General features: G+C 47.0%; 1 protein-coding gene across 1 annotated transcript in view; it reads right to left on the bottom strand.

Moving 5' to 3' along the window:
* Nucleotides 1-26234, bottom strand: part of PLXNA2 (plexin A2) — a 221995-nt gene that overhangs the window by 112961 nt on the left and 82800 nt on the right. The window contains exon 4 of the mRNA XM_032137653.1: nt 7702-7836. Within this exon, the coding sequence (XP_031993544.1) occupies nt 7702-7836 (135 nt within the window). The remainder of the gene's footprint in view (nt 1-7701; nt 7837-26234) is intronic.

Below are 26234 nucleotides of genomic sequence, written 5' to 3'. Positions count from 1 at the left end.
TCCCCGGAGGCTCAGCCAAGGCCTCCCAGCCCAGGCAGAAGGGAGGTCTCCTGTTACTGAGACCTTGCCCGCCTTGTAAAAATACACCTTGGCATGCTCTGCCTGCACCCTGGGAAGCCTTATCGCCTGGACTAAACAAATGTGCACAATGAAAATAATAGTCTGAGATGTCAAAATAAATGAGCAGGGGACATCTGGAAGTGTGGGTCCCCACATTTTTTCTTTCCCTTCCCCAAGGTCTTTAGGTGCCTTAGGGACTTAACAGTTCAGGAGCTTTGGCTACAGGTAGAAGACTTACTGCCCCATGTATCGCAATAGCACCTCTGAAAAGGATTCTTACTTTTGGTTCTAGATCTGGTTAGTAGTTGACAGGGCCTCCTCCAAACCGAGGAGACCACAATTAGTTTTCTGGTGCAGCTACTGGACATTGGTGGATGGCATTCTAAGGGTCTGGCCTGTCCTTCCATCTCTCCCCAGATACTGCGTAGGGTCTTCAAACAATGCAGAGAATTTCTTACGGGGTGGTGGGGGGGCTCTCCTGCATTTAAGACTTCAGGAAAGGGTGGCTTTACAATCTTTCCAAATAATTTTTGTTTCTGAAAACTCCAAGCTGACAGTCTCCTTGCCCCAACTCTTTTAAATTACGTTAAATAGATGTGGTTAAAAAGCCAGTTTCCTGTAATCCATGGGGATGAGGTCCCATTCCCCGACATACTGAAGGCAAGTCACTGAGAGGCCTGTTCCTGTGCAAGATGAGACAATATTGCCACAGGAAGACTGCGTGGAGAGCTATTTATAAGCAGCATACCCTCGATGGGAAAATTTCCAGGCAGTGTGATCCTGCTACTGATGGATTCCTGCAAATTCTTCCTGAAAGCATTTTCAGGGCCCATAGGTATTTGATAGACCTCAGGTAGGACTTACACAACCTTCAGCAAATCAACAGCAAGCTTTAGAGCTGTCGGTGCTTCCCCACATATTTGAAGAAATCAATCCAGCTTTGATGACTCCAGCTGGGCGTTGGGTGTTGCACAGTGCTGATAGGGCAGCTAAACGGGGTGCTCTCTGGGCCTCGTCTTTCTTGTCTGGGGTCAGGATAGGTGCTCTCTACAGTCCTTACCAGCTCTGATGCTCTGTGATTCCATGACCTTGGTAGCCGGGGAATCATGTTCTTAATGTGTGCTCATGGGCCACACGCATCAGAATCACATGGGTGTTGGGCAGCAGAGGGAAGAGGCAAGCAGACTGACTGCGTGACTGCCAAAGCCAAGTCGCAAAAAGGCAATGCAATTTCTACCTTATTGTAGAGAGTACTCACTCTTGGAGTCCTGAGCTGCCATGAGCAAGAATTCTGACTGTCTTGGGGGCTGCCTGCTGTCAGGAAGCCCAACACACAGGGCAGGGACTTGTCTAAGGCACTGTGGTCAACAGTCCCAGCTGATCCCAGCCTCCACTTCCCAGACATGTAGGAAGAGAAGCTTCCAGATGATTCTAGCCCCTTGTCCTTCTAGTCAGCCCCAGCCATTCGTGTCATCCCAGCAAAGGCTGCAGACATTATAGAATAGAGATGCGCCATCTTCGGTGCACCCTATCTGAATTCCTGACTTACACAGTCTTTGAGCATAATCAAATGCTTTTTTTACAATATCCCCAAACCTGGGGGTGGTTTGTTACATAGCAATAAATAACCAGAACAGTGTGCCAACTACTAGCACATCTAGGACATTCAGAACTGAGATCTGAATGTTCACTACCTGGAGAGTGGCAGACCCATCTTTCACAATGAGTGTGAGACTTTGTTACTTACCTGGAGAAACCAGAAATGAAAAGCCCCGTAGGTATTCCCTTTCTGGCCCGGTGTTCACGCATGCAGCCCCAGGCTCACAGGCTCCCCCTCCCTTCTCTCCACGGATGCCTGCTACCCTGGCCTTCGGGCCTCACACATCAGCCTGGGGCTGCCTGCCTGTGTATTGAGGGGAGCGGGACTGTTTAGTCTGCCAGGCACATTCCTGGATTTTTAAAATAAATACCAGATTATGAGAGACTCAGCCCAGTGCTGTCATTGGGCCGGGCCAGAGGCTTCTGAGGCAGCGCTTGGGAGGAAGCAGGAGGAAGCAGGAGGAATGGCAGTTGGAGGCCACTGCCTGAAACTGGGAACTCTGTGCCAGCCATAATTTGTGGTAGAGATGTTTCTAGCCCTTTCTGAAGTTCCAAAGAAATTCTAAGAATACTACTAGTAATAATAATTACCATCACTTCTTGAAAACACTATGTGTCAGACATGACGCTGGGTAATTTATATACATTCTCTCAATCCTCACAACAATTGCATTAGGCCCATTACACAGATGATAAAACTGAGGTTTAGAGAAGTTGAATAACGTTATCAAAACCATATACTTAGTAAGTGTCTATGGAATGGAGGTTGGCCTGACTCCCATGGGCCAGCTCTTAACATCTATGCTATTTTGCCTCTCCCGGCCTTGAAATAGAGAACAGAATTCCATGCCCCACCACCCACTCCAAATACACACACACCCATCACCATCCTTTCTGCTGTTCCCAAGGCCCTTTCTAGTCTGTATGGAGCCATTCTCCACTGTGACTCCCTTTTTCCATTTCACCCTTCGCTGGATCATTTTATGCCTCTATTCCCTCTGCTAATTCAAACTAATTAAAGTATAAAATAGAATAATTGCTTCCATCCCTATACTGTTTTCCCATCCACCCTGTGTATAGATCTATACTCCTTTTCTAGGAGGGGCCAGCCGGACAAGTTGGGTGAAAACTGGGGCTATCAAGTTTCTTTTCATCTTGTTGCTTGGTTTTTCACTTGGCTCATAGCCTGATTTTCCCTGGACTCGCTGTCTGACTTCCATTATACACTAGGATATGGGAGCAACTTGTATGCATGCCCATAACATCTGCAGATTCGCTGTCAGTGAAGCTGGGGCAGACTTTCTAGGAAAGAGCCAGGCATCCTCTCAGTGGAGCACCTGGGCAATTAACAGGATTGGGGAATCAGTTCCCAAATTTTCCCCTGGGACTGGCCGGTCTTAGATCTATTAACAGTACATTAACATTGACTTGTTAGGCAGTGACACTAATGACACAACACTTACTAGTCCTATTTCTTAATTACATTTAATTAATTAATTGAGAGTGAAAGAGAATACGTGAGTGCTATATTGGATTGTTCTAGCTCTGTGGGGAGATGAAAACCTCTCTAGGCAGAATGTAAGACCAGAGACTTGGTTTTACTCTCACCATGTGTTCCACTCTCACGGCCCCAAGAATATTACATGTGTCATGTTTGGAGGAGGGGTGGGGGAACAGAGAGGCAAGAGTTGGGGGCAGGGTAGAAGACAGGGATGAGAGTAGGTTGCCCAGAGATTTGTTTTAGAGTGAAATGATGAAAAACCCATTCCCATGATATCTTAAAAGGTCTTAGGACTTTTAGAGAACTCAAAAGTCTTAAATTGCTGCCTCAAAGTAGGAAAATAGACAACTTACGATGATTCAACTTATGATTTTTTTTACTTTACAGTGGTGTGAAAGCAATACACATTCAGTAGAAATTGTACTTCAAGTACCCATGCAGCCACTCTCTCCTTCACCTTCAGTACAATCTTCAATTCATTACATGAGATATTCAACACTTAATTATAAAGTTGGCTTTGTGTTAGATGATTTTGCCCAACTGTAGGCGAAGGTAAGTGTTCTGAGCATGTTTAAGGTAGGTGAGGCTAAGCTATGAGCTTGATAGGTTAGGTTATTAAACATGTATTTGACTTACGATATTTCCAACCTACAATGGCTTGACTAGGAGGCAACCCCATCATAAGTCGAGAGCATGTGTACATACCCATAACCAAACCAGCATTCCAGCTTTCCCTACAATGTTGACCCTTCAGGGAAGATGCTCATATGAGCACACGTGGCCTCATAAATCTCTCCTTAAGAACATTATGCTGACCGGGCGCGGTGACGCACGCTTATAATCCCAGGACTTTGGGAGGCTGAGGTGGACAGATCCCTTGAGCCCAGGAGTTCGAGACCAGCCTGGGCAACATGGTGAAACCCCAACTCTATTTCTATAAAAAAAAATTTAAATTGGCTGGGCATGGTGGTTCATGCTTGTAATCCCAGCACTTTGGGAGGCCAAGGCGGGTGGATCACTTGAGGTCAGGAGTTTGAGAGCAGCCTGGCCAACATGGCAAAACCCCGGCTCTACTAAAAATACAAAAATTAGCCAGGTGTGGTGGCACGCACCTGTAATCCCAGCTACTCAGGAGGCTGAGGCAGAAGAATCGCTTTAACCCGGGAGGCGGAGGTTGCAGTGAGCCAAGGTCATGCCACTGCACCACAGCCTGGGTGACAGAGCGATAGTGAGACTCTGTCTCAAAAACAAAACAAAACAAAATAAAAAAATTTAAAATTAAAAATTGAAAAAGAGAACACTGGTTTTGGTTTAGTCTCAAGCCCATCTCTTGTGCTTTTGGTGTCATCTTCTGGAGAGAGACAGAGCAGAGTCCCAATCCTAGGACCTTAAACAAATTTCTATAAGATCTGAAAGAGACTTTAGAGTTAGATTTATAATCTCCATCTTTACAGATGAGGAAACTGAGACTCTGAGAAGTTGAGGGCCCAGGTCACCCTTGAAGTCAGAGGTGGGGCCAGGCCTAAAATACAGATCTCCTGGCTCAGGCTCAGGATGACTGGGTGTGTCATGTCCCCCTGCCCCCTCCTCATCACACACCGTCTCTATACTCCTGAGAAATGGGATCATGAGGCATGAGAGCTAGAATGAGCCATGTAGAATGTGGCATGTGGGGCGGTATAAAAAGAAATTCCCCCTTTATTGTCTCAGCTGAGCCTCACACTGACCTTGTGTGATAAACACTGAGGTTAGGTGACTTGTGCAAGGCCACTCAGATAGAGAATGGTGAAATGAAGTCCAAATCAGACCCACGGACTTCAGAGACAAGCCTGTTATCTGATGCAACTCCTCTCAGCTATAAAAGAGGAACCGAAGCTGTCAGAGGATTCTACTGTCAGTGATAGCACAAGCTGGACTAGAACCCAGGACATCTGACTTCATTTTGACAGATTATTCTCCTGCCACACATTCAACTGCTTCCTTGAAGACATCTGAGCTGTCTGTGAGTACTTAACTCACAGCCAGCCTCAGACAGATGGGCCTCCTGAGCTGTTCTTGGCTTTCATCTTTGGACTCAGCCCCTGGTGAAGTCACCTGGCTACCTATTTCTACACAATTTACGGCTCTCCAGGTGACAGGCCTCAGAGCTCCACCACAAATCCCCCTCAGACTTTGCCTCATAATCACAGCTCCATCTGGTACAGGGAGCTCCCCCTACTAATATCTCACTTGACCAGAGGCAGCCCATGGCATGAAACCCAAATTCTTCCTATCTCTGCTCATTGTGGCTGGCTACTGCTAAACCCCTCTGTTTGGTGTAGATTGTAACAAGAACTGGGTACCTGAAGCAGAAGGTGGGACAGAGGAGGGGTATTTACAGATAAGCTGTGTGGACACTTGGTGTGGCCAGGCTGATGCTCTCAGAGATGGCATCAGATATGGATCTAGGAGGTGATTATATTCTCTGAAACCCACTCATCTGCCTCCAGCCCTGACCCAGCCCCTCTTCTTTGGATACATTTTGAATACATTTTCAGAAAGCGTCTCACTGGATAAAAAGATATGCAGCTAAAATATATGCCTTGGTACCTTCTCGGTCCCACTAAGGTCTCATTGGTCACTTCTTCCTTCCCACTTTGCTGGGCTCAGAGAATCTAAGAAACAGCTCTTACCCAGAGATACCTGCCTGGTCCTCTGCTACACACAGTGCCTCTTGAAAATATTGCATAAAATGTGAGTCTATTTAACCTCTGCCCAACATTTTATCCACCTATATAGGTTGTCATCTACCTATCTGTCCTTTTATCTGTATCTATATCTGCATAAGTGCCTGGAATGGTGCTCACCAAATGTTAACATGGTGTTATATTTTGGGTAGTGAGATTTGGTGACCTGCTGCTGTTTTCTTTTCTGTATGCATTGCTTGAATTTGTATAACAAGCGTCCACCATTTTTATTAAACAAATAATGTTTTCCCTTAAAGAAGAAGAGGATAAAAGAGCATGTATAGAATTCAATCTGATGTTATTGGGCTATTTGGGTACCTGTCTCTCTCTTGTTAGATTGCAATCAACTTAAGGCAGTGACTAAGTCTCATTCATTTTGATGATTCCCAGCACTTTGTTCCCAATAAATATGTGCTCAGGAATAGTTCTTTTTAGGCCCACTGACTGTTTCATTGGAATGATAGGTCAGTGTTTATTTCCAAGACTGTCTTACCCACTCTAGGTTAGGCAAAGCTGTCTACAGATCCACGAAATTCCCATCTGGACCTGTTTATACTTCAACTGCAGAGGCCACATGAAAGAAGGTGAAAAAGACAGGTGGGTTCAAGAGGATCTGGATGTAATTTGCATGTAATTATCATATGATTTACGTCATCTGTCCTCAAGAACTAATTTTCAAGTCAGAACTGCATCACTGCTTCCCTTAATGCTGTCGTGTGCACACTTGTCTCTTCCTTACTTCTTCGCTCATCCCTCATCCACTGATTCAGACTCCTTACATTCGAAAAGAAAGGAGGTAAGGAGAGCTCTGGAAAGGGTAAGTTTGATCAAGGACACCTGGAACTTTTGCAGAATTCTCTGAGAATGACATGAGCCGGGAAGCAACTTGTGAGAGCTCTCTGGGCCTTCAGCTCTACCAGCATCCTTCTCTAGCCTAAGTCAGTGTCCTCAGCTGCTGGGACAGACTGGCAATCCTTTTCCTCATTTCTTTGGCCTTTATTTTACTTGCCCTGTTAAGAAAAATGACAAGACCCCTGCTGCTGCTGCTGCTGAACAACTATTAACCCACTGACCGAGTGAATGGAATGTGCCCGGCTTGGCTAAGGTCTCTGCTTAGCTTTCTGGGTCTCTATTGATCTCATGAATCCCCTGCCTTCCCTGCTTCTCTTTCCCTTCACCACAGCTCTCTCTGCATTTGCCTTCTCTCTACTCACACATATTCAAAGGAGATACAGTCTCCATCCATCCCAGAGGGTGGAAGACCTGCTCAGTTGTTTCCCTACAGAGGGTAGAAGTCTATTTCTCAGGGCTCCCTATCTCCATAGGCCTGGTTTCAGCTTCCCAGAGCTGACCAGCTTATACTCTGCGCCAGTCTAAGACTCACGCCAAGATTTTTATTTCCTTCTGGGGCCCTATCTTGGGTCTGCCTCTCCCAGGAGTGGGCCTAGCCTGGAGGCCTGGATTATTTACACCTCTTTGGCTCCCTTGAGCAGCAGACTCTGTGGGCCTGAGAGCAGTAAATCTACCTCCTAATCACACCAAGCTGCTCCGTGCAGTCTGGCCTGTTCTTGCAGGGCTGTTCATCACTTGCTGAGACAGGGGCTGTGGCCTAGACTGAAGCCTCCGGGAAGTGGCTGGCCCCCGGCTGCTTCTCTCTAGCTCCCTGCCAAAGCCTACAGGGACTCTGCCTCTCTCAAGACCCCTGTGCTGCAAGCCCAGAGGTCTCTCTTCTTGGACTGAATAGTTTCTGAACAAAGGTGACAGATTATCAGCAGTTTCTCGGTTTGGAAAGCAGAGATGGGTGTTAGCACTTACCTGTCTCTCAGACATGACGTACAGGTAGCGCTGATCAATGGAGAAGGCCATGTCCCGGAGAATAGGGCTTCCGTCCTTGAGCACAGAGACCATCTCGTACTGGACCCCACCATGGGGGGGACCATCCGCCCGAATCTGTTTGAGAAACAAGGATGTCCTCAGCATCTGCCTTCAGTATTCCGCTGTGGGCTACCTGCCTCTGCCCAGAGCAGGTAGCTTACAGAAGACCATTGCTAACCCCCAATCACTACTCCACAGACTGAAGTGCCACTTCTTTTAAACAACCCAATTTCCACCAAAAGGAATCCTTTCCCAAGCAGTCTGAATGTTCTGGGCCTGGGATTTCTGACAGTGGATTTATTTGTGCGTGCATATACGCCCTTGGGAATGATTTTGAATATCCCTATGCGGTTATTCTTGTGTGCATGTACATCTATTTATAGCACTGTGTATTGTATGTGTGTGTAAGTGAGTGTGTGCTTATGCATACTCCTTCATGGTGGCTGCGGTGGGAAAGTCAACATCTGTTCACAGTATCTTAGCCTCAGACAAGTATGAAGGAATGGTGAACAACTTATATAAATCATCAAAAAGCTGCTCATTAAGAGATTAAAGATTTTTGGATCCCAGGAGGGTCTTTCAGCCCCCAAACATATGCCCTGACTGTCCACAAATCCACCCTGTGAGATGTGGGGAGCCAGGAATCCTGGCTTAGCCTCTCCAAGCCCATCCTAGGAAAATAAGTCAGAAAGGACTGGGATGTCATCTAGTCCAGTGCTTCTCAGCCCTGGCTGCACATTAGAATCATCTGGGGAGCTTTAAAAAATATGAATGCCAGGGCTACATCCATTAATCACAATCTCTGTGGGTGCGGCCCAGGCATCTTCTTCAGCTTAAAAGCTCCCTGGGTGAATTTAATGAGTAGCCAGGGTCGAGGAGCAGCGAGGTAGTCCTGCAGTTCTCACACTAGTGTGTCCTCAGAATCACCTGGATGACTTGGTGAATGCACTGCGAGGCCCACCCCCAGAATTTCTGATTCAGGGGGCATGAGGGCTGAGAATGTACATTTCTAACAAATTCCCCAGCTGATGCTGATGCTGTTACTATAAGGGTTTGAGAAGTACTATCTAGGCCCTTATGTTGAATGCTGATCTCAAAGAAAAGAGGTCCCTAAGGTCATACAAAAAGTTGGTGGCAAGGAACCCTTGGTCTGAATGTGCCCCACTCCCAGTTTTTCTAGTTTTTAATTTTCTAGTTTTCTAGTAACTGACTGCTGACCAATATTCACGACCCCAGCCTGTTTTCACTGTCCTCTGCCCATCTCTAGCTCAAGCCCCACCTCCTCCATGAAGCCTTCCCCATCCTCTCTAATGGCTAATTAATTGCTATCACTTTGATGCCGTTTTTTTTTTTTTGCCAGACATTTTGTCCTAGGATTATAATCAATTGATTTGTTCATTGTATATATACTAGCTAACATGTATTGACTACCTACTCGAATTGTTCTCTAATTGCTTCAGATGTGTGTAAGTCCTGTCAACATTTTGAAGGCAGGGATATCTTTTCTATTTATCTTATAACCCTCTGAGGACTAGCATGCGACTGGGAACATAGCCGGCGATGGATAAAAGGGAATGCTTGTGAAATGCTTGTTGAAAGAGCGTGAACTGTGCACCAACTGACAGCATATCCTAGACTCCTTAGGGCTGAATCAAAATGAGGTCAAAAGACATTTTCCCTGGCAGATTTTAAGATTAAGGCTTCTTCTCCCTTACACCCTTTGGATTCTCTCTTGGGCCCTTCATCATCTTCTCCCTCTGCCTGTTTGTCCCCACCACACTGAGAGCTCCTCAGGCCAAGGCACCATGACTTATTCATCCCAAGTGCCAAGCTCAATGCCTGATGCCACAACAAGTACACTAGCATGGATGGATGGATGTGTTTTCAGTTCTTATTGGCTGGGTGGGGAAGGTCAACAGCATTATTGATTGCAGAGCTAGGGGAGTGGGAGAAGAGCTTCCATTCCTATTTCTCCACTGTCCTGAGAATCTGCATACTTGAGGGGCCTAAGCCAGGGCCTGGTCTGTACCTGTCCAGTTGGGATGGACTTAATGTACATGAGAAACAGACCATGAGTCCATCGTGGGGTGGGAAGCTGTGGCCCGGGGGTCCCCAGTGGTAGAAACAGCACATTCTTGGTGAGGCCCTTGTGCTATATCCCCAGGATGAAAATGGTAGGTCAGGATCTAGGGGCAAGGACACCATGTTCTCCTCCTCACCTGCTTTGTTGGGCGACTTGGGGGCTTCTGGGCCTGAACTTGAGGAGGTAACCTCAATGGAACCAAATAAACTCTTCTCAGCCATTCCTATCCCTCATCACTCCCCTTGTGGGACTTTCCCCTATGCTCCACTCTTGCCCTTTTTCTCCCTAGCGAATGGGCTTCCTGCTGTTCAAGGCTGTTGCCTTGTCATCTATCAGTAAAGCCTCTCCTTCCAGAAATGTTGTTAGAAGCCCATTTGTTTCATTTTCACAGGGTCAAGGGGATTCTAAGAGTCAGCGGTGGTGTTACGCGGCTGAGGACACCACCCTCTAACCTGGAGCAATTCTGATGATGAGATTCAAGCAGAAGGAAGAATAAGAGTCTCTGCCTGGGAAAATGCCCCACAGTTAAAATGGTTCCCCTTGACCTTCAAAGCAGCATTCTCCCTTACATAGACAGACCCAAATTTCCATAAGATTCTTACAGAAATATCATAGCTTTTAGTCACAAAAGTTCTTGGGCTATTGCAGGAAGTAGAGGGCAGGTGTGATTGCCACGACTTCTGGTTGGCCTGGTCTTAGTTTTCTGTCTCCATAAAATGGGGGTTTCAGGCCCTGTTTCTTGCGTGAGTCTGAACTGTGCCCCTCCTCTGAAGGCAAAGTGTCTCAGTGCTTCTCCCACCTTCCCTGTGACAGCTACTCCTCTCCAGGGAGATTTAAGCCTCCTCAAGGTGCTGGCTGCATCCCAGCAGCTGCAGGGCTGGGTCCCAGGAGCTGCAGAGCCAGGCCCCTCCCTCAGGCCTGGTCTGGGATCTCCTGCCCCAGAAGGCCAGTTAACCCTCTGCTGGCTGGCATAGTCCGCTATTTTCATGCTAATGGCACTTCAATATTCTTCATCTGCCTTTTCCTACACGTTGGCCTCTACCCTCTCCCAGAGCCTGGGCACTTGCGTGGATTCAGCAAGGCCTGCACACCAAGTCAGAAGAGAGAATGAGTGCCATGGTGATGGCCCTTCCTCTGTGGTCCCTGGGACCAGATGGTACCCTTGGCAAGATTAGAGCTGGAACTGAACCAAAGACAACTTATCATCACATTCTCTGCTGCATTCGGTCAGGACCAATCCCAGCCATTAATGTTTTACTGAATCAGAGACCTAATCTGAAGGTTTTTCTTTTTCCCTGTCTGCAACCCCAATCTTTTAATAAACCAGTTGAAGCCAGAATCAAACCTACATAAGTCTCAAATGTCAGAGCTAAAATCAAACCAGAACAGAAAATGTTGTTGGTACTGAACCTGAACTAAGCTATCCTACTTCATTCAGTCTAAATCCCTAGAGAGAAAGGTGGTATTGGCCAAGAAGTCTGTGACTCCCCCTATTCACCCCCTGATTCATGCTATCTGCCCCAAGATTGAGTCACCTTTCAAGATACTTACAGGGGGTCAGAGAAGATGGAGAGTAGGGGCCAGGAGGCCAGGTCAAGGAGAAAAACGTGGGGCAGGGGCTGGCAGAGAGAAGGCAGCAGATCCCCTGGGCAGCAGAGGTCTTTCGCCTCCCTTGATCCCCTTTGCTCACTTAAGGCAACACACCAATGAGTGCAGGGTGTAAGTCTGGGCCTCAGGCATCCTGGGTTTCCATTCTGACTCTGTTCTTCCCTGGGGCTTGATTTCTGCCTAATGGCACACTTTTAGGTGAGTTACCTCTCTGAGCCTCAGTGTTCCTCTCTGAATAACTAAAAGAAGCAATCTGCTTGGTGCCTATCACAGGAGAATCATAGACTTATAAAAATTACTGGAGCTAATCTCGTCTAAACTCTTCCATTCAAAGCTTCCAATCCATGGTGGAACTGGGGTTCAAACCAGCCCCAGCTGGTGGGGTCCAGAGGAAAGCACATGGCTGATGGGGAGAAAGCCTTGGAAGTGACTAGGAAGAAGGCTGCTAATGTAGTTCAAGTCTGTGATTTTTCGCATGTCTCTGTCTTGGATAGGAAATTTTGGGTTTCAAAGATGTCTTTGCCAGAAACAGGATGGCCAGTGGTGAGGGGAGTGTCAAGGAGTCCCAAAACAAGAGTGGGATTTTAATAGCCAACTATTGAGTCTATTCGATGGTGTCCCACAAAGTGACAGCAATAAATTGAACCAGCCCTTGTATGCAATCCAACACCAAGATGCACAGGTCCCAAAATCCAACCAGGTAGCGGAGGATACTGGAGATGGGGCAAAGGAGGGAGGTGACAGGCACAGGTGGAATGGGTCACTGGAGTGTTTTTCTATTTGGGATCTTCTTCTTGTGGGAAGACTTGACCTCGGTGGAAATGCAGAAGCTATTGGGGCTATTTTGCTTGGACAAGGCTCAGCAGCCAGATAGCAGAAGGTACAAAAGAGAGTGACAGTCTTTACTGAGACCAGCAAAAGACAAAATGTGCCTAAACTACTTATTTATTTTGAGACAGGGTCTCACTCTGTGCCACCCAGGCTAAGTGCAGTGGCGCAATCACGGCTCACTGCAGCCTTGAGCTCCTGAGATCAAGCGATCCTCCTACTCAGCCACCCAAGTAGCTGAGACTACAGGTGTGCACCACCACAACTGGCTACTTTTTAATTTTTTTTAGAGACAAGGTCTCATTATGTTGCCCAGGCTGGTCTCAAACTCTTGAGCTCAAGTGATCCTCCCACCTCAGCCCCACAAAGTGCTAGGATTACAGGTGTGAGCCACTATGCCCAGCCTAAACTATGACATGAGGACATTTAGTCTAGCTCTAGTAAGAAGCAGAGACTTTACTATAGAATGGGTGACTATAGGAGACTGTAATCTCCTTCTCAGGAGGGTTTTAAGCCCAGGATAACCCCTTTTGCTTCATGGTTAAATGTGGCCCTGCCTGAAGGCAGTAGGATAGACTTGGATTCTGAAAGGTTCTGTTCACCTAAAGAATTTAATAATAGCTACCACAGTGCTACGTGCTGTTACAGTACTTAACAAAAATGAACTAATTTAACACTTCCAAGCATTCCTGAGGTAAATACTATTTTAAATCCCATTTTAGAGATGAAAACTCAGAGGCACAGGAGAGTTAGGCAACTCTCTCAAGATCACACAGGTGGAGAGTGGCGTAACTGAGATTCACAGCTAGAGCTTGAATTCTCTGAAGAGGGGGCTAACAATGGGCAAACATAGCTGCCCTTGCTGCTGAGCAGAGTAGATAGGTCATCTAAAAGTCCAAATTTCCCCCCATCCACTCTTCCCCATTTAGGATCCAAAGTTCAAAGTGGGACAATCTCCTATTTCCTGGGGATAACAGTAAACTCAGAACCTAATTTTTGGGGGCCTTACCTGGGGGATAAAACTCAGTTTATCAGGGCTGGCTTTGGGGCAGGAGCGTGTGAGGTGAAATCCAGCAGAGATTTAGTGTCCAGTCCTCCAGTTGAAATGAGAATGAAATAGTAACCCTATTAGTACCTTTCTTTTAAATCACAGCTATGTCTGGACAGAAATTAATGTCAGCCTCTTTTCTTGAATATCCAATTCCAATCAGCATATCCAATTAACTCGCTTACCTGCAGCCCCCTCTAAACTCCTTTTCTTGTGCTTCGATTTCTTCTCTAGTTAGCCCTAATTTATGGAGCCCTTTGGTACTCTAATATCACATTATTATTAGTAGTAGTAGCAGTAGCAGTAATAGTATGTATATATATATATATATATATTTTTTTTTTTTGTAAGAGTTGTGGAAGAGCAGTAGAATTGGGAATCTTCTTGGGTTTCTTAGTAGCGAAGAGATTGGTTTGAAAGCCATCACCACACAGAAGGAAGCACTGGATCATGTCTGCAGGACTGGGATTTAATCCCAAGTTTTTCTTTAATTGGCTGTGCGACTTCAGGCAAGTCATTTCACTTGTTTATGTAATAGTTCCTGTAGCTGTCCCATAATGGTGGGACCTAATGGTCCTTAGCTCAAAAAAGATATTGTGAAAGTAAAATGAGTTATTAGCTATGAATGTCAGTACTGTCCAATATTCATTTATTATGTGCCTACCATGAGCTAGGCCTGCATTAGGAGCTGCAGATACGTGATAAAGGATAAGGATCCCCTCAGGAAGCCTGGGGATGGGGAAATGGACAATTTATCCAGTCTCCACGAACACAGGGGTCACCCCTTGTGAGAAGAGGTTTGCATGGGGGTCCCAGGGAGACCAGCATGGGGGGCCGAGCAGCATCTCACCTGGCCTGAAGGAGGCCCTGAGGGGGTACTGCCTGGAGGAGGTGAGGCCTAAGCCAAAATACACGAGTGGAAATGTGAGTTCTTTGGAAAATGTACAGTGTAATGTAAATATAAAGCTGTTCTTGTTATGCCTGAGCTCAGATTTCTTAGAAACTTGGTCTCTCAGACCTCAGCATTTGGAGAGGATGAGACTTTTGACACAGAGTTATTGAGGGTTCAGCAACACTCTCAGCAGGTCTCAGCATCTGACGTCCTCAAATTCACTTCAGAAGAGGCCTTTATCACTTGCTTCTACCTGTGTTCACCCAAGGACCCTATGCTTTTGTGGTCTATTAACATATATGTGGCATGTGAATGTGTATGTGTGTGGCAGGTGTGGTGTGTGTACGTATGTGGTGTGTGTATGAGTCTGTTGTGTGTATGTGTATGATGTGTATGTGTTGTGTGTGTATGAGCCTGTTGTATGTATACGATGTGTGTTGTATGTGTGATATGTATGTGTGTGGTGTGTATAAGTCTATTGTGTGCATGAGTATGGTGTGTATGTGTTGTATGTATATGGATGTGGTGTGTGTGTATGTGGCATGTGTGTATGAGTCTGTTGTGTGTATGAATGTGGCATGTATGTGTTGTGAGTGTGTATGAGTATGGTATGTGTTGTATGTGTATGTATGTGTGGTGTGTGTAAGTCTGTTGTATGAGTATGGTGTATATGCGTTGTATGTGGTGTGTGTATGCAGAATGTGTGTATAAGTGTGGTGTGTGTATATTGTGTGTGTGTGTGTTCAGACCTTTAAGGAGGTGAAAGGTGGAGAGGGCCTGGTGCTGCTAGGCTGACCCTGGGAGTGAGTTCATGAGAGAGTGTATCTGCAGTTGAGCATTTGGTGCTGCGAGAGAAGATCTGAGCTGAAGATTATTTTTGTAGAGCTTCATGACCCGAATTATTTATAGATATAAGTCTTTGGTAAATTCTGTCTCTGAGACTCTTCTTCCCTCTATCCTGTACATACATTCACACACTCACATACACATACACACACTGTCTCACGTACACATTCACGTACACGTAACAGCAGCAACAGCAGCGGTGGCAGTCCAGGGTGCCTGTTGCTGGCCCCGCCCTGTGAGCTGTGAAAAGATTAACTAAGCTTGCAGAGTCACAGCTCAGCAGGCTGAGGCTCCCTGGAGGATAGCTAGGAGCCTGGCCCTAAATGCTTGGCTAATCGGAGGGGGACGCAGGAGCCTGGAAAACTTGGCCCGTGGTTTGCACTGAGCTAGCAGAGGAGAGGAAGAAGGGAAACAGGGATAAGGGTCTCTCTTGTCCATGAAGAGGAAGGAGGTTGTTAAGATGTTCTACGCTTTAGAATTTCTGCTGCTCCCACCCTTACACACACACACACACACGCACATGCACATACATAGTGCTTCCAGCACTGGTCCCCAGTGAGTTGTCGGTCAATCTTCGGTTGACACTGGAGATTGACATTTCCATGTACAATTATTTCTATTTCTGTCCGTGTTAAGAGTCTGCCCTAGATATTCAACTAGGGGTGGGTGGAGCTAACAGCGGGGTGCATGGGGCTAGAGTCCTGGATTTCAGGGGGCCAGGCCATGGAGATCTTTCTCCTGGAATGTAGGGAGGAGTCCCCAGAGGACTCACTTGTTCTCTGGACTTTTGCATCTTGGGACAGTATAAGAACTAATAGCCTGGCTAGTAAGGATAGTAGATGTAATGACTATTGAGCATTTACTATGAGTAAGGTCAGTATTCAAGGGTTAGGGTGGTGAGATTGGCTGGTGAGGATCTCCGGAGACCAGTTTTCTGTTTCTAAATTGTGGTGTCTCTGCTCCCTCATCAGACAAGGGTAGATGAGGATGGCCAAGCCATCACTGGTCTATGCTGCTCATAGAACTAAGAGGAGTGGCCTCTGCTCCATGCCTACCTACAGTTAATGACAAACTACACTCACAAAGGCACCAAGCACCCCATCCCTGGGGTCTTTGCCTTTGCTACTCATGAGAGAGTGACACAAAGAGCTAGAAGCAAAAAGAATCCAGACTTCTGGGTTCTACTCTTGTAGAATTTTGAACTCCAAGGGCCAGGACAAGAGCTTATGAGAGGTGAATTACATTGGGTGATTCAGGAACACAGGGCTCAGGCCTTAGTCCAACCCCACCTTTAAACACTGCTCCAGCTTTAGGCTTGGGCAGGTCAGGAGGCTCCGGGAACAAGACGAAGCTGCCAGGGGCAGAGGAAGCATTTGATTGTTCTGGGAAACAATAAGATAAACACGGCGGAGACAGCCGAAGCATTAAACAGCCTCAGATGAAATCAAATCATGCAGAAGCAAAGCAATAATTCACATGGAGCACACAGAGTTGGGGGTGTGTAGCTGGAGGGGTGGTAGGAGGAATTAATACAGAATAATGAGGAACTTCTGCCAAATCTGAACCTTTGTTTACCCCAAGTTCTAGTAGTGTGGGCACTCGGAGTCTCCATTCAAGGCACTGCACACAGGTTCCTTTCCTGGAGATGCCCTGGTTGTTTCAGGATAGATGAACCTCTTAGGCTTTTTGAACTGGAATGATTTAGAGCCACGCTTTCAGGTCCATGGGGAGTACAGGGCAGCCTTCCTCACCAAGCTCTGGAATAGGGTGTGGTGAGAACTGATGGAATCAGGCATATAGACAGGTTAACTACCTTGGAAATGCCCATCTCACTCCTAAAAAGGGGGCAGGAAAAGGAAACTAGCACTTCCTGGGACTGGATATACGCGGTGCTTTCAAATAGCTTCTCTCTCTTTATAAGTTTAGTTCAACACATTTATTGAGCATGTATTCTATGCCAACCCATGTGCAAAAAGTTAGGGATATAAACATGAATACTCTTCAAAACTCTGAGGTAGGTGTTCCCATTTTATAGAAAAAGACATGTTAAGTGTCTATTGCAGGATCACACAGCTAGAAAGTGGCAGAGCAAAACTCGAAGCTGAATCTGTCTGATTCCAAAGCCTGAACTCTTTTATTCTGCCTCCCTCCAGAGCCTAGGCTTTCTCTAAGTTAAACAGGAGGACAATGCCTACATTAGGACTAAAAACTCCATTTAAAAAGCACTGGGTGCCTCTGGAGATAAGTCCTGGGGAACAAAATAGATCATATAGCTGTGTCCTCCACTGTGACAAAGAAGGCCACCTGCAGTCTGGAGAAAGGAGCAAAGGATGGGGTGTTTAAGAGGGTTATTACTCTCTTTAATTAATTCATTCTTTTCTATGGCCTGAGATTGCCTTGCATTTTATAATCTGGAACAATAATCTTTGCTCTGATTAACACTGAGGACGGCATTTCCAGCTGTAGGGATGGGAAGGGAGGTCGAGAGCGCTGAGCACCATTATCTGACACTGGACTTGTGCCTAAATGCAGGAAACTCCTAGAGATTTTAAAAGAAGTCATTAAAAACACACACACACGTGGCATGTGCCCACCATGGTGCAGAAAACCCATGGTAACCGAGAGAAATGGAGCCTACAACCATGCCACTGAATCTCTCTTCCCATTGCTAGTGCACTGGGGCTGAGTCTTTATTGCCTCCTATCTGGGCTACTGTAATAACCTGAGAAATCTCCCTGCCTCCAGCATATTCTTGTTCTAATCTATTCTACCAAACACTGCCAGATTAATCTTCTTAAAACACTTGTTCGATCCTGCCTTTTCTGTATGCAAAATCCTTACATTTCAGGTGTTTGTAATTTTCTTTCTCTTGCTTATCTCAGTCTCCTATTTTTTTTTATGATGAACATACACTACTTTTGGAGTAATGAAAAAAGTAAATCATGGCATGTATTCATGCATACACACACACACACACACACACACACACACACCACCTTCAATTGTCCTCTTTAATAATTTAGAAGAGTTCATACTCCTCAGTTTGTCATTCAAGGGTCTAGCTAACATGGCCTTCTCATCATTTTCCAATTGCATCCCCAGCTTTTTGTCTTCATGCCTTTGCTTGACAATTTATTCTACCTCCTAGATCCTAACCATCCTTCAAGGCCTTATCCAAATGCCACCTACTCCATGAAGCCTGTACCAGTCCTTCCCTGGAACTCCCATAACACCTAGAATGTCTCTTGGCACAGTTACTTGTAAACATATGCAGTCATCTTTCCTAAGATAGTCAGGCTCCTAGAGAAGAAACCATGCTTTGTACAGCTTCATATGCCTTACTACACTTGGTACTGCCCTGCACACAGTAGGCTCTCAATAACACAGGCTGATGGAATGAAGGAATCCCTGTTGCTGAGACTGGGCAGGAGTAGAACTTTACTCATGGCTCACATTGATTGAACCCCTATTATTGTTCGATGTCATGCTAAAGGCTTTATGCACATTTTCTCATTTAAACCTCACAACAACCTAATGGGGTAGGCACTACTATTATCCCTAAGGCTGAGATGAGGAAACTGAGGCACAGTAGGGTGAGGTAACTTCCCCAAGGTAACGAAGCTGGTAGGCAAAAGAGCCAGGATCTGAACTCTGTTGGGTCTTCATTTTTCTAGGCCTCTGTCTTTCCATCGCTAGAGAAAAATGAGTAGAGAAAGAGGGAATCTTGTTCCATGCCATCCCACCCACCCGAAATCTTCCAGAACCCGGCGTGTAAACACCTATCCACATTTGTTTCTGTCGAAATGATCTTTTCTGGCTCCCCGGTGGACTGGTGAGAGCTCTTAGGAGGAAAGTAGTATAAACACTCCAGGTACTGCTATGAAAAGAACTACAGGACCACTAAGCGGAAACCCTGCTGGCTCAGACAGGTGGAAAGCAAGAATTGAGGTTACGAAGACGAGGTCAGAGTTGGAGTCTGGGAAACAGGGTAAGAGGAGACGGGAGGGAAGGGAAGCCAAGCCAGGAAGCCTCCATCCCCTGCAGTCCCCAGCAGCCAGCCCAGGGGTACCCTGTGTGCTCTGGTCTGCCTGACTGCTTGGCAGAGCCCAAGGGCAGAACAGACAGCTGGGGGAGGGTCTAGCTCTTTTAAAAGATTCTGTTTGAATAGCTGTCATCTTCACACCTTTTCCTATCTCCCCTCCCAGTAGAGGGGCTTTAATAATGAGCTGCTTCATGAAAACAGGCCCCTAATTAATTCATTGCTATTCTTCTGGGGCCAGATCATTCTAATCAAGGCGTGGTGGGGGTGGGGTGGCGAGTAAGGATTGTCTCGATCCGCTTGTTCTGCCATGGACTCTCTTTGCTCCCTGCCATCACTGCTCCAAGACCCTCCCCGGTCACCTTGTTCTCTTTGGCTGGACACCTGCTTGTCCTCAATGCCCACCCGCTTTTTGTGCTAATGCCCCACAGCTGCTGGGCAGAATGCCAGCACGAAGACTCTGCTGGTGCTGGGTACAGTACAGCAGGTGCCCAGATCTCATGGCAGAGCGGGAGGGAGAGAAGCAGGGCTTGGCCCTGTGAGGAAGGAACTTTGTCCTGCCTTTTCTCTGAGCATTCTCAGAATATCCAGTGGGCTCAACGGTAGGCAAAGTGCAGCCTCTATTCTTCTCCTCAGCCCTCCCCAAATCCTCCTGGCCCCTGAGAAGTTGGCACTACCTAGGATGTCATGTGCTCTTGGGCCTGGACAGCCACATCATCGCACCCAAAAAGTGGCAGTGGCTGCAGAGGATGTGTGTGGATGACCGAGGACTAAGACCAAGAGAGCTACACTAGGGCCAACTCAAAACAAAAATAACCTTAAAAATATTCTTCCCCCTCCAAGCCAGATCACAGCAAGAGACAATGGAAGTGAGAGATTGTACAAGTCTCGCCTTGGGCAGTCTCTTCATAGATTTTTTTTGATTTCCTTTCTAGATCTTCCAAGCCCTGCACTTCCATCTTCCCTTCTGATAGAGGTTGATTGTCCAGTGAAGGCTGATGTCTAGCTCCCTGAGGTGGAGGCCACACAGAGGCACTCAGCCAAGGGAGTTAATTCTCACTTTCCTCATCTACAAAACTGGTAACACAACATGCCAGCAGGACAAGGCAGCAGCAGGAACAAATGAGATAAGGAATGTGAAAGCATTTGGGAAACTGGAAAGGAAAGCATGAAGGAGAGGGATTTTGGATTGATTTATCTTTGATTCATAGACTTGGGTGGGACCAGACTGAGAAGGAAAATTGGGCAGGGAGGAAATTCTTCAGAGGGACATGGGGGAAATTGGTACCTCCTCCTCTATCCTTTCCAAGGGAGCAGGACTGCAGGGAGGAGGAGGGGGAGGGAGCAGAGGGTTAGCAGGTGCATAGAGCGGGAACCCCTTGCATAGTGGCGGTTCCAGCCTGCTTATGAAGGCAGCCTCTCTCAGAGCGAGAAGGAGTCGTTTGACTAGAGTCTCCACAGGACCGGTGCTGGGGACACAGAGGGCCCCGGCCACAGGGCTGAAAAGATGGCAACCTTCTGTCTCAGACCCTTTTCACTTTGTGAAACAGAGAAAAGCAAGGGGGAGGCTCCAGTCCTTCACCCACAGAGAGAAGGCAGCTCGGGGCAAACCTACCCACTGCTAATATGCTCCTTAAAAAGCACTGAAAGGAGCTATAGCCTGGCTTTTGTGTAAAGTACTAAAGCATCCCTCATTCTGCCCCTCCCACACCCCCAGTCTTCTAGAATTTTTTTCTCTTAAAAGAGTGCTCCACCTCTCCAGGGACTGGAATCATTAACTGAACAGCACTTTGCCTCTCATAGCTTTTGACAATTTGGCAGTAAGTTGGAAAGTACCAGAGAAGCTGCAAAGAAGCAGAGGTGAGGATGGGGAGGGCAGGACCAAGGGGATGTGCCTGGAAGACCTGCCTGGGGCCTGCCTGACTCCTGGCCCAACACCTGGCTGCACTGGACCTGCCCCACCCTCCCTGCCCAGCTGTGGCTCGTGGGACGCTGGGCTCCAGCTGTCACAGGGGTATGGGTGGGGTTCGCAGGGGAGCGTCGCATGGCTTCCCAACTTCACCCTCTCTTGCTATAGTCTGGAGGCTGCCTGGGGCTGGCTGACAACCAATCTGGACAAAGGGATCCCTCCAGGAGAGGTGGGAGTTAATGCCCTTCATTCTGTCTGACACCAGGACCTCCCCATGAAGTGCAGTGAAGGAATACCTGAGGCTTAAGGAACGGAGAGCCTATGTGGCTGGTGAGGGAGGATGGCCTAGATAACGACCCTGGGGCAGCAAAATCCAAGTCCTGGGCATTTCCTAAGTGGGGAAAGCAGGGTGAGAGAAAGGAGGGTTATGGATTTCCCAGTCAAGTTGTGATATAAACAGATCAAAGGGAGAGGTTTCTCAGGTTCCTGAGATGACCTATGTTGGAATATTTCCAGTTCAGCTTTAGACATCCTGACTATTAGGAAGCGAATGGCGTTCATCGAAAGAAGCAATGAGTCTTCAGCTTCCCTGGAGAGGATCTTGCTCCTCTCTCCCCACTAGGAACTCATCCTTATTTAACAATCCTAGAATGTGAGCATAGCTATACCTACTGAGCACATACTACAAATTGGACATGATGCCAGGCACCTTATGTAAATGATTTACATGCAAATCATTTACAAAACCCATTTCACTGATGAAACCCAAAACCCATTTCACTGATGAAGAAACTGAGGCTCAGAGAGGTTAAGTAACTGCCTTAGGCCACACAGCCAGCCAGTAGTAGAAAGGCATGCAAACTTGAGTCAGTTTGATTATAAAATCTTTTATTAATCCATTTACTTCCCTAAAATACACTCACCTTTGTCTTGGGTATAATGTTAACATCTTACTAGCTGTCATTTTAATGTTCTTATTCTGCTGTCTGAGCCTCATCTAAGTGCCAACATAAATTATTAATTCCCAGATGTAGAAGTTGAATCTATATAGTTCATTTTATTCAACTTTTAGCAGAGTGCCAAGCATGACAGGGTGCTTAAAAATTGCATTCTATACTTGAATCAAGTGAGAGCTCCAGAAAGCCGTAAACTTGGACCACAAAAGCCAAACCAGCAAGCTTCCCTTTCCTTCACAGCCTCATATACTCATTTTTCAGCGTTTGTTACTCCATGAGAATAACCCATTGGATGCTGCTTGTTGCATGGAAGTCACAGCCTTGGCACTTTGTCAGGAGCTAATACAAGCAATTGCCATATAAAAGAAGCATCTGATTTGGATGTCAAACTCTTGTCCTGGTGTCTGTACAGGTCTCACATGATAAATCATTTACAGAATGTGATGTCTGGGAAATGTCCTGAAAAGTAGGGACACTGCCTTCTCTCAAAGTGTAAAGATTTCTAGCTCATTTCATTTCCCTTTATGACTTGGCTGCTGGGACACTCAGGCCAAATCTCATGCTGGATCCTGGTGCCTATGTTGACCTTCTTGGTAACATATGTGTTTCTATTCCCTTTATGGCTTGGCTTTTCTAGTTCTAAGACAGTTATCATTCCATGTTGGCCAAATCTTTTATTGTAAGTCATCTTAATTCCTTCTTTGGAAAGAAGTGAGATAGGAATACACACAAATAATTATGCTCAGGTCTTTTCTTTGTACCCTACGAATCTGTACCTGTTGTACATTGCCTCAAAATATTCTCAGGTCTTTTACTCTGTACTTATATCCTTTGCCTCTTCGAGGAGTTGTTGGCCAGTGGATGTTTCTGAGTGAGGGTCTGGGCTACTCTCAGGATGCTGTAAGTGAGGGGCTGGATGACAAGGGTGAGGTGGGGAGATACCACTCAAAATGGAAAGCCAGTGGTTGATTTGTATTCCACTGCATTAATAAAAATTCATAGACTCCTTGGAAGAGTAGCTGTATAAGGTTCTGGATTCAAGTTCTGGGTATTTGAGAACAGGGTGCTTGTAAGGAGAGCCACGGGGGTGGAGGAGAAACTCCTATGGGTCTGGCCCATAATAAGGCTCTGTAATTATTGTAAAATGGAAGAATGAATGAATAAATTAATGAATGAATGCTTTTCTGGCCAAGAGATTCTTCTCATAGGAGAGAAAGCAAGACTGTTTGGCAGAAAGCCCCGTCTTCAGGCCACAGAGGAGACTCCAGATCACTAGGAGCCCAGCAGAGTCCAAGCTCTCCACGCCTTCCTTGTCCCAGCCAGGCCAAAGCATTCCTCACTTGCACCGTCTGCTGTGAAACCAGGCCCGTGTGCTGGACACTAGAGGAAAGAGAGTGGGAAGTAGGAAAGAAGGAAGGTAGGAAGGAGGGAGGACAGAAGCCTAGGTACAGCTTCTGATGCCTTTCTCTTCTTTCCCTGATGAAAGAGACAGTCACATAAGTACTAGTCCACAGTGAGTGTGGGGAGAGAAATGGTGGTCTCTAAACATGTGTCCCTCTGTCTGTTTTTACTCAAAATCTCCTCTTAACACCCACCTGCCTTTCTCTTTCTCCTTGCCTTCCTCGTCTCTCTCCCATCAATCCCCAAATCTTTCCATATACATTGTTTCTTTCTCTGTGCTGTCTCTACTTCTTTCTCCCTGTATCTTTCTCCTCTCTCACACATACACATGACCTCTCCAAGATCCCCAAAAGAGAAGCTCTTCAGAGACCTGCATTTCCCCCTGTCTGCCCCAGACTCCAGAGGCAGTTAAGGGCAGAAGACACCAGCCCCAGAGCACGGGGGCTCTACCACCTCCCAAACTGACCTGTGCCCAAACCTGGACTTTCATTCTAATCCCAGTGGCCTTGCCGACATCAGTTGGACTAATTTTTTCCTGTAATTAAAAGGAACCCCCCCCCCCAACTCCATCTCTAATCCCACATAATTAGCTCTCTGATTGCCAGTGCTGGGCAGGAAACCTCCTGTTTGGAGAGGGATTTTGGACAGAAAGATTAGGCAAACACTATGCAGGAAGCTGCACTGGGAAAACAGCCTGTTCTCAAAGTTTGTTGTTAAAAGAGATTTGTGGTGGGCAAAGGGGCCTGATTCCCTGCAGGTGGTCTGAGCTGCCTCTGACCCTGTCGGGTTCTCCAACAAATGGGTCGCTTTTCTTGGCTTTCAGGATCCTCCCCGTGGTGGAGCCCTGCGGTGGGCTCTATCTCCAGCACATGGGGCAAGGAGTATTCCCAGGAAGCACATTCCTTCCTGCTCCCGGGGAGGACTGTGCTTCTCTGCATGGGAGAGGGAGGGAGAGCCGCATAGGCATCCACCCCCACAGGCTAGCTGGGCAATGGTCAAAGGTTACTAAAATATGGCAGGTGACAACAAAACCACCATGACTCCAATCAACCCAGCGAGTGGGAGAAATGCCAGGAAAATGGGGAAACCCTTTCCCTAGAGGCTCTGGGGAGGGATCTTCAGAGCTGGGCATCGATTCTCCCAGCCAATGCTGTCCTTTGTCCATATGACGGGCACTGCATTATCGTCTGCTAGGCTGAGGGTATGCTGAAGGTAATGACATTTTGTTTGTTTCTACCACCTAATTTTTCTTTTTTGATCTTCATGATCATCCTGTGGGGGGAAGTATCTTCCCATAGAAGAGGAACTGAGTCCTGGTGAAAGCACACAGCTCCCTCAAAATCACCAAGCAAACCATCGCGGGGCCGATGCTAAAGTACCAGGCTCCAGGAAGACGGCTGCCCCTGCTCTTTGCACAATCCCATGTCCTCCAGCTCGTGCTCTTTCTGTCTTGAGAGTTTGGGCATTTAGGATGTTGGAGTCATGGGAGACTGGGGACACCAGCCATCCAAGGGGATTTAGGACTCTGACAGCCAAGGGCCGGTCAACTCCTCTGTGAAGATCTGAAAGTCTGGTGCTACCGTGACGCCCACTTGCAATTCTTGCTGACATGGACTGGAGCTGGCATTCTCAGGCCCTCTGAATAACCTCAGGAGGGCTGGATCTCTGATGCTGCTTCCCCATCTCTGTACTACTCAAAGCCGTAAGATTATTCACTCTGGTTCTCAGAGAGGAAGGGGCAGGAACTGAAGCCAGCGGCTGGTGAGTGGGAGGGAGAACCTGTGCTTCCAGAGCCAGGGAGGGACAGCGGGGGGCTGGTGGGCTGGCACTTGGGGGATTTGTCCAGCCTGCTGGTTGAGGCGCCTGGCCCTGCTCCTCCACCATGGCTTCTGCAGTGAGCTCAGGACACGGGGGAGGGAGCCAGGCCATGGATGGATTCCAGATGGGCTATCAGGTTTGCCCACAAGTCGACTGTAAGGCTCCTCTGGTCTCGGCAGCTCCCTCAGCTCTGATTCAGCTGCACGCGGAAGGCCTGCTATGGAATGCCAGTGAAATCTAACCCGTCTCTCCCACCAGAGCCTCCCTCACTCCTGCTACCAGAGATAGATAGCATGTTTTTCCTCTGTCCCTTCTTCCCTTCATTAGTACAACCCCCCCGCCCAGAAGTAGAAAGGGTTAGTGCGGGGAATTTAGCTGACAGCTGGGCCTCTGGCTCTGGAGCTCTGAACTATTTCCCCCTGGGAAGAGTAGCTGTATAAGGTTCTGGGTTCAAGTTCTGGGTATTTGAGAACAGTGTGCTTGTAAGGGGAGCCACGGGGGTGGAGGAGAAACTCCCTGTGTCCCTCTGATTGCTAGATCAGTCTAGCTGGCCCTGACCCAGGCATGGGAGGGAAGAACACAGAACTAGGTAGAACACGGCAGCCAGATATCCGATACCCAACAGCATCTCACTGTTGCGTGGCTTCCACACGGGCAACATCATCTCATTCAATCTGCCCAACAGGCTGGAAGAAAGACAAACTTTCTTCATCCCCATTCTGCAGACAGATATACCAAGGCTGTGGGAGGTTTAGAGCACAGATTTGGTTTTGGTCTCCTGAATCTTTCCATAAACGCTTTTGAGGACCTACTATGTGCTAAGGATAGCATTCATGCTCTGGGGCACAGAAACAAATGCAACACAGATCACGCCACAGAAACCAGTGCTGTTTTCCTATGTCACATAATTCATAGATTAATTATTCTCAGAGAGGGCCCACTGGGCCTTGTAATATAATAGATTTTACACGTCCCCATCTCTCCACTGCTATTTTAAAAAGATCAAGTTCATTTCTACCTTGTAGAGATAGGAAGGAATTACTGC

This window comes from Hylobates moloch, unplaced genomic scaffold (assembly GCF_009828535.3).
Source record: "Hylobates moloch isolate HMO894 unplaced genomic scaffold, HMol_V3 SCAFFOLD_18, whole genome shotgun sequence".
NCBI classification, from domain to species: Eukaryota; Metazoa; Chordata; class Mammalia; order Primates; family Hylobatidae; genus Hylobates; species Hylobates moloch.
Note: the sequence above shows the minus strand (reverse complement) of the source record. Positions and strands in the feature narration are given on the sequence as shown.